Raw genomic sequence first — 16,475 nt, forward strand, 5'->3', positions numbered from 1 at the left:
TAGTTACCTCTTAAATATCCTTCTTGCATTCCGCCATTTCCGCCATTTGTCCGCCCTCTTTTCCTGAATTATCCCAAGAAATTGGTTCTTTGTTAGTATTTCCTGTCTTCTTGTTTGTATTCTTCTCCTTCCAGTCTTCATAGGACCCGCAATTCATCTTGTGATGACCGGGTTTCTATCTCTGGCTTGTAGCACGTTGACACCACCATGGACATCTCTCCTCTTTCATCTTTAGGCTCGTACACAATTATTCTTGTTATTGTATTTACTATCATGGGTATTTTTCATGATTCCCACATCTCATCAGCTTTCTAGCTGGTTTCTGCTGTCTCGAAACTATCTATATTTAAACCCTTTAACCCGTCCATATCTTGGGATATCTGGCGTTTCAGTACTGACTTAATCTCGTCTCGGTTTAATTATTATGGTGTAGGTATTTGCGACATGTATATACAGTTTCGTTGATTTTTTTCAACTAAAATAAGTGTTATTTTAAATCTGAAGCCAAACTTTTTTAATTAATTTGAAGGCTTTAAAAATTAGCGAAAATGCCCATAAAAGACGGAAACAATCTGAATGTTCATTCTTAATAACTTAATTTGTAAAAAAGGCGAACATGATCATGTTATCGTCTGAATGTACATTTTACAGTTCTGTGATGACCATGTACTGTACATAACATTGTAGGTAGTTTTTACAGGGCTGTGCTGTGATGACCTTGTACTGTACAGTACACTAAATATGTACATTTTACAGGGCTGTGCTGTGATGATTCTTGTACTGTAAAACATAAAAATGTACATTTTTACAGGGATGTGCAGTGATAACCTTTGTACTGAACAGTACACTGTATGTACATTTTATAGGGCTGTATAATGATGACCTTGTACTGTTACCAATTACCTCCACATTTTAAAAAAGATTTCACATTATCAAAAAATATCAAAAAGGCAAATCTTAGATAGATTTACATTAAATATAATGTAAACAATAAATATCTAATTTTCCTTTCCTTTCCTATCATTTTCCTTTGATTTCTATTTTTATATTTTTTTTAGAATTGGGGGAAAATATTCCGACAACCTCTATTTTTAGAGGTTTTAAACTGTTCTCTTCTGAATCACTTGATTTTGTATGTTTTTATCGTATTTCATAAATAAATAATTACTTACTTATTCTCACTATAGTACACTATATGTACATTTTACAGAAATGTGCTGCTTTAACCTTGTACTGTACAGTACACTGTATGTACATTTTATAGGGCTGTGCAGTGATGACCTTTGTGCTGTACAGTACATTCTATGTACATTTTGCAGGGCTGTGCTGTGATGATAAGTTCTGTTGTATCAATGCCCTACTGGTTTGCTTATATTGTAGAAATATTTATATTCTACTTTGTAAACCTCACCCTCTGTATATCAATGGCCATATCTATCGCCCGGCTACTCTCAATCGTGCAGGTAAAATCTACAACAAAGGATATAGTTACACAGCCTAGAGAAAGGCAAAGGATAAAATAACACAGTCTAGAGAAAGGCAAAGGATATAATTACACAGCCTAGAGAAAGGCAAAGGATATAATACGTCTTCACTGTTCATCTTGCGGAGACATTATAGACACATCTTAAAAGTATTTTACCCTTTTCATAAAATAAACTCTAGCAGACATAATAATATTATGGCTTTTGAAATTAGGTATTACAATGCTAATTCATAACAAAGACGATATCCAATTCGCCACTGAATTCCCATGTTTTTTGGGACACCCTCTATATGCTTTGTAATTATATGTTTTGTTATAATATATTTTGTAATCATATTTTATGTTACTGACACAGATTTACTAAAGCTTAGTAATTTTCCAATTGCAAACTTTAAATCTTTAGAAAAAGATTTATCTTTAAAATCTGCTAAAAAACATGTTTTTTTTATAACTTTACTCCTTTATCCAGAACTTTGACTGTAGACTTCGGTCATCCCATGATTTAAAAAACGCTTTATGAAAAATTCTAAAGATATTTAAGTAAAAACTTCCGTTGATATCATTTCAGGCAGGTGACGGAGGGGGGGATAGACAAAACTCTCACGTTTGCGCGAATATCTCAATTTTGTACATTAACTTTTTATTATTGAGGGTTAGGTTAGGTTAAGACAATTTCTGGGCCAAGGGCTGCGGCTAGGATGGGCTAGGGGCCGAGCGCTGCGGCTAGCACAGGCTAGGGGGCCGAGCGCCGCGGCTAGCACAGGCTAGGAGGAGTTTTGTCTTTCCCCCCCCCCCTCCGCACCTCTACGTCCCATGCCATCATTTCACCTCTTTCAATCTGTCAAGGGTTAAGAAACATATTGTTGGTAACTGTGTGTTTTTATCATATACTAGCTTGGGAACCCAGCTTTATCTGGAAATCTTAACTTTCCTTGTACCAGTCAACCAACGCAACTTTGAATTTTTAAACCTAGTTAAGAACATAAAACTATTATAACGGAGAAAAGTTAGAGTATAGAATGCTGATAGGCAATGTGTACAGGGAAATTGTACAGTCCCCTTAAAATTTGACGAAAAGGTCAACATGTACTTATAACGAAGAGGGGGATTTTTGTAGACGTTATTTTGATTATGAATCAAACTCTAGGGACTAGTATTAAGCCTTTGTCCATGGTCCCTAAAGGAACTTAGACGTAATATTTAGTTCATAGAGGGCCGGGCCCCTTAAAAAAATGAGTAAGATCAATATTTTAACTTTAAAAGTAAAAGGGACTGGCAAAAATGGCCAGAATTAAAATACTTTACAAGTTAGCAAAACGATAACGACGATATCTTCCAAATTATTGATCAGACAAAGGTTTTAAAAAATACCGTTGTGAGCCGGGCACGCTCCTCTTTAAATGAAGGGTAATGAAAATATATTACGGATAACCGAGTAAATAAAATATATTACGGATAACCGAGTAAATAAAATTTATTACGGAAAACCGAGTAAATAAAATATATTACGGATAACGGACTAAATCAAATTTATTAAGGATAACCGAGTAAATAAAATTTATTTCGGATAACCGAGTAAATAAAATTTATTACGGATAACCGAGTAAATAAAATATATTACGGATAACGGACTAAATAAAATTTATTACGGAAAACCGAGTAAATAAAATATATTACGGATAACGGACTAAATAAAATTTATTACGGATAACCGAGTAAATAAAATATATTACGGATAACGGACTAAATAAAATATATTACGGATAACCGAGTAAATAAAATTTATTACGGATAACCAATTAAAGTTTTGGGAATTTTGAAAAACTCCATTATCATAAAAGTTTTTTGACTAAAAATATTTTTTTTTTTGCTCCAAATTAAGAATTTTACTCAAAAAACTACTATTTTTCTCACGATCAATTTCTATTCTATTCATACGCATGATAAAATTTAACATCCAACATTTTTTACTTTAAAAGGCTTATTTGATAACTACATGAAGAGTACTAGACACAGTTAAATTAAATGGCAAACCAATATCTAAAAACTTTATACATTTTCCAACTAGAAAGAAAAAAATCTAAATCTGACTAAGCCTAAGCCGTAAGAATAATTCTATGAAGAATGGACAGCATACTGGGCAGAACAATTTATTAATAAAAAAAAACAATATTCTAATTGAGTTTCAAATTATTCTGAAATACTCCGCAACTCCTCTATTTTTTTCTTTTCTCAAAGATTTCTTGAAATAGAACTTCATGGTTTTCCTGATTTCCTTCACATGTGAACTTCATGCAGTACATAAATCTTCTGACAATCCCGGCATCATGAAACCTAAACAAGTTTAAGATTATTATAAGAATATTTGTTTCTTAAAATTAAAATACACAGAATGTATTCTCGGGGGTCGGGTGTGGGGGGGTTGGTGACAATTTTGCTGAAAATTTAGAAAGAACAGCAGTTGTTAGGTGTTTGAAAATGAGAAAACTTTTTAAGAATATGTGGTGGCCGTGGGCAAGGCATAACTCCCCCCCTCCCCCCCGAACGCCCCATCTATACGCCCTTGCTATGAACAAATAATGAACTGTTCCTTTAAAATAATCGATGACTATTAGTTGTAATATCTGAATGATTTTTTATAATAATCATGAAAAGCAAACTTATTTTTTTTGTGTTCTTCACTCTTCAGTTAAGATTTGAAAAGTGTGAAAGGCTTGCAGAATTCTAGGGGGGGGCTACGCCCCCCCCCTTTACAAGTCTAGGGGGGGCACTGCCCCCCATGCCCCCCCCCTGTATACGCCCTTGAGCGCGAGCACTCTCTCTAAAGTAGCATCGCGATATTTTATACCTTCTCCTTGAAAAGTTCATATTTCAAAACTCGGATTCTATTCAATAGTTTAAAGGGACAGGGTCGATGTAATTTCAAGTAGCCTATCATCTAACGAGCGGCATTACCAATTCACATCGATACCCTGTAAACCTTTTTCTGATAACAAAATTTAGGACATATAGTCGTTTATTTTTCACAGAAAACCTTCCATTGAAAATAATCAATTTTCAAAGAGAAAATGCTGGATAACACATTCATTCTTGATGACACAAAGATTTTGTTACAAGGTACTGCTGTCAATCAGAATCTATAAATGGACGGTCATTTGAAATTAAGTTCACAGACCCTTTAAATAAAAAAATATCGAATTCCTGGAGGTTTACTAGATCTGATACTATTGTGATGGATAACACCATGTTAATGTTCTAGTTTGAGAGAATGGCAGAGTTTGAACCTGAAGAAACATCAACGAAGATTTCCTTCTTTCTCTACGTGTTGACCGGTCTAATCACCTGCTATCCGTCCTACTCAGTTCTACAGACAGGTATGCGTCCTACTCAGTACTATGCAGGCAGGTATCCGTCATACCTAGTACTACAGAGAGGTATCCGTCCTACTCAGTACTACAGACAGGTTTCCGTCCTACTCAGTACTAGACAGGTATTCGTCCTACTCAGTACCACAGAAAGGTATCCGTCCTACTCCGTACTACAGACAAGTATCCGTCCAACTTAGTATACTAGACAGGTTTCTCAGTACTACAAACAGGTATCCGTCCTACTCAGTACAAGACAGGTATCTGTCCTACTCAGTACTAAACAGGTATCCGTCCTACTGAGTACTAGACAGGTATCCTTCCTACTCAGTACTAGACAGGTATCCGTTCTACTCAGTACTACAGACAGGTATCTGTTCTACCCAGTACTACAGACAGGTATCATCCGTCCTACTCAGTACTAGACAGGTATCCGTTCTACTCAGTACTACAGACAGGTATCTGTTCTACCCAGTACTACAGACAGATATCATCCGTCCTACTCAGTACTACAGACAGTTATCATCCGTCCTACTCAGTACTACAGACAGTTATCATCCGTCCTACTCAGTACTACAGACAGGTTTCTGTCCTACTTAGTACGAAACAGGTATCCGTCCTACCCAGTACTAGACAGGTTTATCCGTCCTCCTCAGCACTAGACAGGTATCCGTCCTACCCAGTACTACAGACAGGTTTATCCGTCCTCCTCAGTACTAGACAGATATCCGTCCTACCCAGCACTACAGACAGGTTTATCCGTCCTCCTCAGTACTAGACAGGTATCCGTCCTACCCAGTACTAGAGACGGGTTTATCCGTCCTCCTCACTCCTCAGTACTAGAAAAGTATCCGTCCTACCCAGTACTACAGACAGGTTTATCCGTCATACTCAGTACTACAGACAGGTTTATCCGTCATACTCAGTACTACAGACAGGTATCCGCCCTACTCAGTACTAGAATTAAGTATCCGTTCTACCCAGTACTACAGACAGGTTTATCCGTCCTAATCAGTACTAGACAGTTATCCGTCCTACCCAGTACTACAGACAGGTTTATCCGTCCTACTCAGTACTAGACAAGTATCCGTCCTACCAAGTACTACAGACAGGTTTCTGTCCTACTCAGTACTAGACAGGTATCCGTCCTACCCAGTACTACAGACAGGTGTATCCGTCCTACTCAGGAATGATTTACAAGGAGGTTTCTGTATTTATTCTCAACTCTTTTGCATCGCTTTAACGTTGATTGAAAGTATTTGGTTTGTAGACTTTTTTTTTAATTAACATTAAATTAAAATTTAAAATAAATTTAAAGAATAAATATTAATCAATGATTTTTGTTATTGATTTTCTGAATTGTTTTTTTTTCTAAGTTCTTGTTAGCTACCTAACACCTAACAAATACTCAGAATAGCTTAACTAGATACCTAACAAATACTCAGGATAGCTTAACTAAATATCTAACAAATACTCAGGAAAAGAATTAAAGAATCAATATCAAGCTTACGTTCAATAAAACCTGTTTAAAAAATGATATCTTTTAATAACTTTTCTTTATAAAGTGATTTGCAATTACAAATCAATCAAACTATCCGATGTTACTGAGCCCAATAGTTATTTGCAGAATAACCAAAGAAAGCCATTTTTACACCTGAAATATGGAAAGAAATCATTTCTTGTATTAACGTTGGATAGCCCGAATTTTAATAAACCAAATTTTAATGATCGATTTATGAAATGAATGCCAGGCTGTGACATCCGTCTTGTGTTTACATTACCGCGAAGAGACAGTACAAAAGATGCGTACACCTCTGAAATAACTTTCCTTGTATTATAACCTTGCTATATCTCATTGTTTAAAGTCCCATTACCGAATTGAGCGCGAAATTTTAACTAAACATGTAACTACTATAAAATAATCGGGAGTCTTTATTTTAACTAAATAATTTTTTTTTAACTTTTCGGATTTTAGAATTTTGTATTTTTCTCGATATTTCCCGTATAATTTTCTATATTTTCTATAATTTCGGCCATCTTGAGCGGTAAGGTGGACTTAAAAATTTGGGGTATAATTATAATTTTTACTTAAACTTAAACTTAAATCTGATTTGAATCCAGGTTATGTGTCCCCCCAGCTGACCTTCTACACTGGTCTGACCGGAAGTAAAACCTTTAATCCTCACATCATCACGACAGTGCTACTCTGCGGAGTCTGCTCAGCTACTTCACTGGGATTCTTCCTCTACGGAAAATACTATCTTCAAAAATACCACAAAATCTGGAACGTAATTAAATTTCAAGACATCTTAAACATTTTCAAAAATTTTTTTCTGAAAAGTTCAGCTTAGTTGCCGCTCGTGACTTAACTTAAGCCTTAAGCTCAAATATTTAACTCCCAAAATCGATTATTAAATTATTTAAACCAGTAAAATTGCAGTTCATTTTCTACCAATCAAAAATAATTCTTTAAAAAAGTGGCATTGTTGTATACAGTGGCGTTTGCGTGACATGCGTAATAATAAAAACTTTAGTAAAGATTTTAAATTAAATTGTTTCTACATATATCATCATAGAAACAACACAATACATAATTTGTGTTTTTATAGATTGACTTAAAAAACCTTAAAAACCCTATATTTGACTAGAATAGAAAACAATGATGAAGTCAGAACATATTTTTTTGACAAAAATCAAAGCCTGAAAATTAAATTTTTTAAGATATTTAAAGACAAAACCCTAATTACAATAAACAATAATACATAATAAGGGAAAAAGCTTTTAATATGTTTAAAGATAAAAATCTTTCTTACAATAAAGATATATAAACCATATTAATGAAATAAGCTTTTAAGAAACTAAAAGACAAAATCTTATGAAAAAGTACTTATAATAAAGATATAATATTATTGAAACAAGCTTTTAAGATGATCAAATTCTGAGAACTAGTAACAGATTAAAATAAAACCTTACTTTTATTTGAAAGGTGGGTACTGGGTATATTTATTATAGGTGAGTGAGGGGGNAACTGTCTTCAAGTCAGTGAACATACGCTTTCTTCAAAATGAAAATGAAAAAATAGAAAAATAAAGCTCGAGAGTTCTATTGCTAGAAAATTACAAAAGTTCAATACAAGAAAATTTGTGATTGAAAAAATAATATTAATATTGAGAACTACAAATCCTATTTTTGTAACTAGATTTGTTGTTCTTCTCTTCTGCAGTTTTTCTCCATAGAGAGAAAAATTTAAATAATCATTCTCAATTTAACCTCATTGAATAATTGTTAATTACGGATGTTGATTAAGTGTAAGGTCCGAGACGGCCGCAGATTCCTCCAAGAACATGGTGAGCATGAAAACTGTCCTCATCACGGTGTTGATCACGAGTTTCTCGGGAATCATCGTCATTTTCCTCCACTACATCGACCAGAGCCACATCCCATACAATCTCATTCTAACTGTGGCTATTTTCACCACATACCCGGTCAAATTTATCCAAAATCCTAAAATCCAAGAATTCCTACACAGGAAAATGTCGCAAAAGAAACTGCATTGGAAAGACTATTTGCTTGGCTTGAAAGAATCAATCTTAAGAGTTAGATCAAGAAGAGTGGGAGTTGAAAATATTCTTTAGAAAATGTACAAAAAGAGCACGAACTCAACCCTGTCTTTACTCTCCACTCTAAAACCCACTTTTCTTTCGGTCAGTGTACTGGAGCATGTCGAAAACATAGTTGAGGATATTTTAGTTTCTGGACAAGCTTGTTGAACTTGAATTTTTATAAGTCGTACTTTAAATGTTTAGCGGAATTAATCCTAGTAAGGTATGGTCTACGGGGATCGGACTGGACCGGTACGAATTAATTAGAGCAGGCCCCGTCAATGACTTTCTTATAAAGAGTGAACGAGATAGAGCTAAGATCATCCGGACTGTACTAATATATGCTTATCCACTTTATATCTGTTGTTCAAAATGTGATCTTTTAAGTTTAAGGATCAATAGTTGATTTTACCTTAATTAAAGTTATGAACATTGAACATCACGAGGCATTGAAGAGGAATTAAATCAACATGTAGATCTGCATAAGATGGAAATCAAAATTCTAAGTTTTGATCTCATTATTTGATGAATAGTTTTATATTTGTGTAAATATAGAGCACGGGGAACTAGGGTCCATTGGAGTTTGAACCGGACAAACCCCTTGTACCGGCCTTAGTGACGCGTGGAAAGTAACGGCCCGACACCATTCTATAACGGCTCGGTTTTAACTTTGATGATGTGGCCAGACTTTTTTCAGAACCTGTCCTATCCCATTAGCTTAGATTACTGTGATAGTGTAGATTGCCTCTAATAGCAAACTACACTAGCAGAAAACACAAAAAGTGAATACAAGAAATATCTTGCAAAAACAATAGTTTCTCTTTTAATGACAATTAATGAACCTAAATAGTTAAATTTTTTCTCCATACGCTTTTTAGCAAAAGATAAGCAAGACAAATAATTATAAAAAGGAGTTAATTGAAACTTTTTAAACATAATGATTAGTTATACAAAGGAACATTTTATTGATAAGTAAATTAAAAAATGAATGTCTGTTTTTTGTTGAAAAATAAATAAAAACATATATAGAAATATGACAAAAAATTAAATTACAATATAGACATAATTTTTAGATGAAAAAATATTTACTCACAAATTCCAGTGTTTTTTCTTCAAGTATACACTTTTTTACTTTTCTAAAATCCTAAAAAATCTAGATTTTCGAATGAAAATGTAAAAAAATTTTATAATGTTACAGAGTGTCTATTTAAAATTGTGAATTATTTAGCAGTATAAAAACATTCGGAAAAAAGCAGTCTTAAAAAACGGGGGACCAAATTTTATTAATTTAAGCTAGGTCGCTAAACTACCTACCGCCTATTCAAATTTGAATCACTGATTCAAAATTAAAGATTCCAGTGGATCTAAATATGTGATTAAAGATTTGAACCTGGCGGCGGTGTAGGTAGTTCAGCGACCTCTCCAATTCATTAAATTCGACCCTGAATTCTCCTTGATTTAACCAACTGATGTTTAAATGTACGGTTCAGATAAACTGTGCGTTTAACAAGAAACAAGAAAAAACAGAATCACGATAAATTTTTTATTTTAAGTAAATTTGTTTTGTGTTTTATTAATATTATATATTTAATTTTTAGTTGAATGCTTTTGTAAAGCTATAACTGTTAATAATCAGAAAATTGTTTTTGAACCAGAAAATACTAAAAATGATAATAGGAACATTTTGAAGTCGAACTATTATAGTCACGCTGATTTAGCACTTTGGTCCCTTTTCCAGCAAGCTGTGACTTTGAAGTCGAACAAAGTCACGCTGATTTAGCAGTTTGGTCCCTTTTCCAGCAAGCTGTGATTTTGAAGTCGAACTAAGTCACGCTGATTTAGCAGTTTGGTCCCAGTAAGCTGTGATTTTGAAGTCGAACTAAGTCACGCTGATTTAGCAGTTTGGTCCCAGCAAGCTGTGACTTTGATCACAATTTAATCTATCAACCAAATGTTTTCCTCTTTTTCTTTTTTAGATTATTTTTTTTGCAAGTTTTATTTTAAAAGATTTTTTTGTGTTACAATTGATTGTGAAGAATTGTTAAATTTTTTTATTTCTCTGATTGGTCCGATTTGTTCGTTCAACATTATGTAATTTTTCTACACGACAAAAATTTGTTTGTTTAGAAAAATTTCGTTTGTTTAAATAAACGATACCAATTTTTATATAAAACTGCTGTGTTTCACGCTCATTGAACTATTTATCACGAGTTTTATTGGTTAACAATATACATATCTGTCTATTTATCAACCTAACAATGTATTTATGTAATGTCAATGTTTGATAAGCAAGATTAAATATGTTCTGTATTCCACAAAGAATGAAACTGTCATGAGGATATTTGAATCTCTTGATATATCAAGATTTCATGGTTAAATTAAGTCTTTAGACTTAAGTATAGTCGTCTAATCACATATAATGACTTTTTTTAGTTTTACAAAGAAGGAAAAAAGTTAAAATTTGCAAGAAACCATGAATTTAAGGCAACAGACAGTAAAAAAGTCATAAAGTCGTCTCTTAAGAATTATTTACCCCTGTATTTAATAACAATTGATCACTTATATTATTTAAGCGAACAAAGAATAATGAATATTTTATTTTGCATTTTTTGATCCTCAAAAGAATATTTTGGTTATCGTAATAATGAACTAAAATTGATATTTTTATTATTTTCAAATTAAAAATAGGACCATTCTATAACATATAATCATTTGGAAAGAACGGAAATGAGTTTTTCTAAACCCACTTTACGACCCAAGTTCGCACACCTCTCATATTTCAATCTATGAATTCTGTTAGATCTAATAATCTAATTTTAAAATATAGAAGGTTCACACCAAATTTGAGTTTGAGGCATAAACTCAGTTAAATATATAACAGTACTTGCACGAAACTTAAATTATCTAACATATCTTTGCAACCTTGTAGTGTCTCCAACATCAGAGAGCAAGATTAGAAATAGATATAAGATTAGAAAATTTGAGTTTCGGCAAGCATTCAGTTTCTTTGCTTTCTATTGTAACATGTATGTACTGTGCTATGTACTTTGCTGTGTACTGTGTTTGTACTGTCCTGCATTGTATTTTTTTATTTTACGATTGCCCTGTATTCCGCATTATTTTAACTTTATTTTAAAATTCGAAAACTTTTTCAAATTTTATTATTTTAATTTCATTTTAAAATTCGAAACCCTTTTCAAGTGTTTATTATTTTAATTTATTTTAGAATTCGAAACCTTTTCAAGTGTTTATTATTTTAATTTATTTTAGAATTCGAAACCTTTTCAAATTTTATTATTTTAATTTCATTTTAAATTCGAAACCCTTTTCAAATGTTTATTTTCAGCATATCAATATTTCCCAATAATATCTAATTATAAAATTTTGGTCAGATTCAATATTTAGAATAAAGACATATTTTTATTATTTCAAAACAGATTAAACCCACTTTACTATAAGAATATTCCGTCAATATTTTTGTTTGCAGATTAGAAAAATTAAATCATTACAATTAATAAATTGTTAATTTCATGCACTATTTTTATAGATATACTAATAATCTTTTAAGACAACTATATCGATATAAAGATATTTAGAAAACAAATTCTTAAAGGGAGTGACCGGCAATGTATTGAAGTTGAACTGAGAATGTAGTATTGTTGAGAAATCTTTTAGGAATAATATTAGACCTAGGCTATGAGACGATTTTACATTCCATATTTGTTCAGCAAATTCAATCTTTTATTTCATTATTGTTCATTTTTAAGGAAAGATTTAAGTATCGTTTTTAAAAAATTATTCAATAACGACAACGAAAAAATTTACGGTAAACTAATAAGTTGTTTAGGAACAGCTTGAGGAAATAAAAATTAACTATTATCATCAAAAATAAGTAATCTTATTCAGTTATTGGTTTCTGTAATGTCTCATTGTTCAAAAACATATTATGAAGATTTATTTCCTGGAATTTTTATTAAAAGACGACATTTGAAGAATTTGTAGAAATCTGCGAACAAATTCTTATATAAAAAGAAATTCAATATAATGATGTAAAAGAAATAATTAAATCTACCATTGATTTATTGACAAATTTGATTCTTTTAATAAAAATTAGTTTATTACTGACCATTCACTAAAAAAGACTAATGTAGAACCCAAGTAATGTTTAAGCTTAAGTCAAGGGAAACTATTTGTTCACAATTTATAAATGCAGCGTTTTTTCTTCGCAGCGTTTTTTTTAGTAACGTTTGGTGTACTTTGGTTCATATCAGGACTACATATTTTATGTACTGTGGTTCCGCTCATTGGTAAATGTTTGGTGCACTGTGGTTCAGATCATTGGTAAATGTTTTGTGCACCGTGGTTCAGATAATTTTTAAATATTTGGTGCACTGTGGTTCAGGTCATCCGAGTTTGTTTTCTCTAGGCAAGGCTCGTGAGGATGCAGGGATGTTCGTGAATATCTCAATCAGTGAGGAATTCTTGTGTTCCGCCCATTCTGTACACGATAGTTGAGTTGCTTGCTTCGGGAGATAACTGAAAGTTTTCATGGAATATCTAAAATAAGAGAAAAATGTATTTTTTCTTCTCTTTATGATTTGTTAGATTTCAAACCTTAAGGATTTGTCTCTTTAAAGCTTCGCCTTTAAAATGGCTAGAACCACGGAGGGCGCCATCAGGGTTGAAACGTACCATTGTGAATCCGGAATGCCCCTTATATTAACCCGCCAAAGAGAGTGTTTTGGTACACATGGTATTTGAGCTGAGAGTGCTGTATTGTAGAGAATATTTTTAGAAATCATTTTAGACCAATAAGATTTTTGTACGGTGTATAATTCCTAACTAAGAGCGCAAAATTGGTCTTTAAAATCCTCCTGGCTCTCCCCTCCAGTCAGGTTATGACCCGGCCAGCGGTACTTCTGCCTGCAGGTTTTAAAGATTGATTTATTCGTACAAATGTCTTATAGATCTCCAATGATTTCTAAAATATGTCTCTACAATACTGCACTCTCAACTCAACTGCCATGTCTAGCCAGACACTCCCTTTAACACTCTTTTCAATTCTACTTCTTGGTGATATGTTTAAAAATTAGTAAATAAAGGGTTCCAATAGCGCCCCTTAATGAGTCAATAAATAGTTATCATTAATATTTTTTTTGTAGGGCACACCATTTTCCCCTCCTGTCCCTGTTTCAGAGTTATTATGTAAAAAATACTAAAATTCCTGGCAAGACATGCCATCGTTCAGGGATATTTTTTTTACATAAGAGGAGATAATCACCCCCCTCGGTAAGTTCTTAAGCCTCTGTTTACGGTCTAGTCGGTAAAATTTGAAAATGATACAATTGATAAATATATTTTTTATCAATGAGTGTTTACTTATTAATTAAGAGTATTGTATTTATATGTAAAATAACGAACTGTAAAAAGCTTAGAAATATTTGTTATTAAACAAGATAAAATAAAATACAAGTTGTGGGAATATGGTGCTATGGAAACGCCTCAACACGGTATCGGATCCAAAAAACGGAAACCTCCCCAAAATGATTTTTTTGATACGTTTCCTGCTTTTTTTTCAAAATTTATCGGAAATCACTTAAATCTAATTTTTATATGAATTTCCCGTTTTTTTTATCCGTTTCCTTGATTTTTAGGACAGATTCCAGTTTATACAGGTCTTATATTTTTGAGGGATTTCCCAATATTTTCGATTCGTTTCCTCATTTTTGGGGTCTATTTCCGGTTTTCAGAAAAAGTTTTAAATTCTCCGTTTGTTGATCGGTTTCCCCATATATTTTGTGGGTCCGAACTTCCACATTTTTTGGGTCCGTTTCCGGTTTCCAGAAAAATGTTTCAATTCTCAGTTTGTTGATCGGTTTCCTCTGTTTTTGGGTCCATATATTAACTCCGGGCCGACGGTCGCTAATTATGTGAAGAGTGGTTTACTGAAGGGACTGTAAACGTAATCTCAATAGTTGGCCGACAGGTGTCTCTGCTCTCAATGTTTCGTGTGTATGGTTCCACGTGAAAAAAACACTCAGCGGACAAAAAAATCACCATTTTAACTGCATTGTTATTTAAACAAATAAAAAATATTGGGAAATTTTAACTATATACGAATGCCTTAAACAATCAATGCTTAAAGGTTGCAATACCTGAATTAATTTGATAATAATTACAATCTGAGTCGAATATTGCAAGTTTCTGAATTTGTATGGACGCTACGTTCTTGGGTATAATCATTATAATAAGACGTATGCATAGTCTTTTTTATTTTTCACAAATACTCCCTTTATGAAACAGTAAAGAAATTATCAGAATTAAACTCTTCCAAGCCAGACAAACGACATTATATTCCACTAATGGTCAGATCAAGGTTTCTAAGTCACTTGTGAATTGTGCATGCCCCTCTATTGAATAAAAAGTAAAACTTTCAGTTTTTATTCCAATTTTATTTCCCCCATTCGCCTACACTTTCCCCCCTTGAGTGAAGCCAATATATCGAACCTCTCTCAAACTGTTAAAAATGTTTTAAACTTAAAGAAAAATAAAGTTGAAAAAGGAGCAAATTTTAGATCTTCAAATCAATTTACACTTTTATCAATTTGTTTTAATTTATATATTTATCAAAAGATAAGCGAAAATTTAGTTTTTTCATACAAGAACAAAATTCATCAAGTCGTTCAAGATACGTTTAACTATAAGTGAATTTTACTTTAACATAAACAATTGATTTTTTTTTCTCTCATATAATCGTTTTATTTCTCTGCTCTTATTTGATCTTTCCTCATTTTTCCTCTTTTTCTTTCCTCATTTTTTCTCTTATTCTTTACTAATTTCCCCTCTTATTCTTTACTCATTTCCCCTCTTACTCTTTACTCATTTCTCCTCTTATTCTTTACTTATTTCCCCTCTTATTCTTTACTTTTCCCCCCTCTTATTCTTTACTCATTTCTCCTCTTATTCTTTACTTATTTCTCCTCCTATTCTTTTCTTATTTCTCCTATTATTCTTTACTAATTTTTATCTTATTTTTTACTAATTTCTTCTCTTATTCTTTACTTATTTCTCCACATTTCTTATGGTCATTAACTAAGTCTTCCTCCTTCATTTATTGTCCTGTACTCTCGTATAGAATTCAAGTTCTTTGTATATTTGTGACATTTGCCTGCTTTATGCATGTTCAAGCATATTCAATTCAGAATAAGAGCGTACAGAGCTTAGTTAAACATTAGACTCAGTTCTAATCAGTCATTATAATTAGTTGTATGTATTGGGGGGATGAGTGCAAGATATAATTGTACAACCCACAGTAGAATAAGCTTTAAAGGGACTGTGGTCGTTATTTTAAGTGATTCACTGTCGTTTTTTTGGTTTCAATAGTTAATATTTCTAATAATTTCTTCATTCCGAAGAAAGAAATGTGCTTTGTGCAAGTCACTTTTGCAGAGAAACCACAAATGAAAATAGACAGTTTTCAAAAACAAAAACATGAATATCCAATTCATTCTGGATCTTGTCAATTGGACATCCCACTCTTTCAATGGAGGGTCACTTAAAACTATGTTTACGTTGTCAATATTTATCATATAATTCCATCCAGGTTCCGCTAGTTTCAATTTGGAATCGGACTTGATCGGTGGAAATACTGGGATCACAGCTAGATCAAATGTGATCCCCTGACCTGGTCGCCTGTTTAAAGTTGACACCAGAAATCAAATTTGAAACTTTGCGGGAGACTAAAACTGGTTCATAACCGGTTTTAAATCTTAATTTGGGCTTTATTTAAAGGAGTAGTAGCTCAGTTCCAGTCAGAAGCGATTAATTTTATTATCGTATTTTTGGTTCGATATACGCAGTTAGGACTACAAGTACACGGAGTGATCAATAATTTTCAACGCCATTTTTTTGAAGTAACAAGATTAGGTTAGATCCAGAGTTTAAACTAACTAATTCTAACTAAAATGCTTTTAATATTTATTGTTGCCCCTTTCCTGATTCTTTGTTTTATTTTATGAACAG

At 32.7% G+C, this 16,475-nt stretch overlaps 1 protein-coding gene across 1 annotated transcript; it reads left to right on the forward strand.

Annotated features, from left to right (window-relative positions):
• The first annotated feature begins 1,325 nt into the window (after positions 1 to 1,325).
• On the forward strand, positions 1,326 to 7,246 carry LOC111699479 (uncharacterized). Its single transcript, XM_023470172.1, has 3 exons — positions 1,326 to 1,463; positions 4,746 to 4,860; positions 6,973 to 7,246. The coding sequence occupies exons 1-3, from the start codon at positions 1,332 to 1,334 to the stop codon at positions 7,200 to 7,202; spliced, it is 477 nt and encodes a 158-aa protein (XP_023325940.1). The 5' UTR covers positions 1,326 to 1,331; the 3' UTR covers positions 7,203 to 7,246.
• The last annotated feature ends 9,229 nt before the right edge of the window (positions 7,247 to 16,475 follow it).

Source organism: Eurytemora carolleeae, unplaced genomic scaffold, assembly GCF_000591075.1.
Source record: "Eurytemora carolleeae unplaced genomic scaffold, Eaff_2.0 scaffold281, whole genome shotgun sequence".
Classification (NCBI taxonomy): Eukaryota; Metazoa; Arthropoda; class Copepoda; order Calanoida; family Temoridae; genus Eurytemora; species Eurytemora carolleeae.

Bases quoted from the DNA above. Each gene is read 5' to 3' on its own strand.
- LOC111699479 (XM_023470172.1), top strand. From the start codon at position 1,332: ATGATAAGTTCTGTTGTATCAATGCCCTACTGGTTTGCTTATATTGTA. The intron at 1,464-4,745 runs GTAAAATCTACA...TTAATGTTCTAG, and splicing joins GGCTACTCTCAATCGTGCAG to TTTGAGAGAATGGCAGAGTT. The intron at 4,861-6,972 runs GTATGCGTCCTA...ATTTGAATCCAG, and splicing joins CTACTCAGTTCTACAGACAG to GTTATGTGTCCCCCCAGCTG.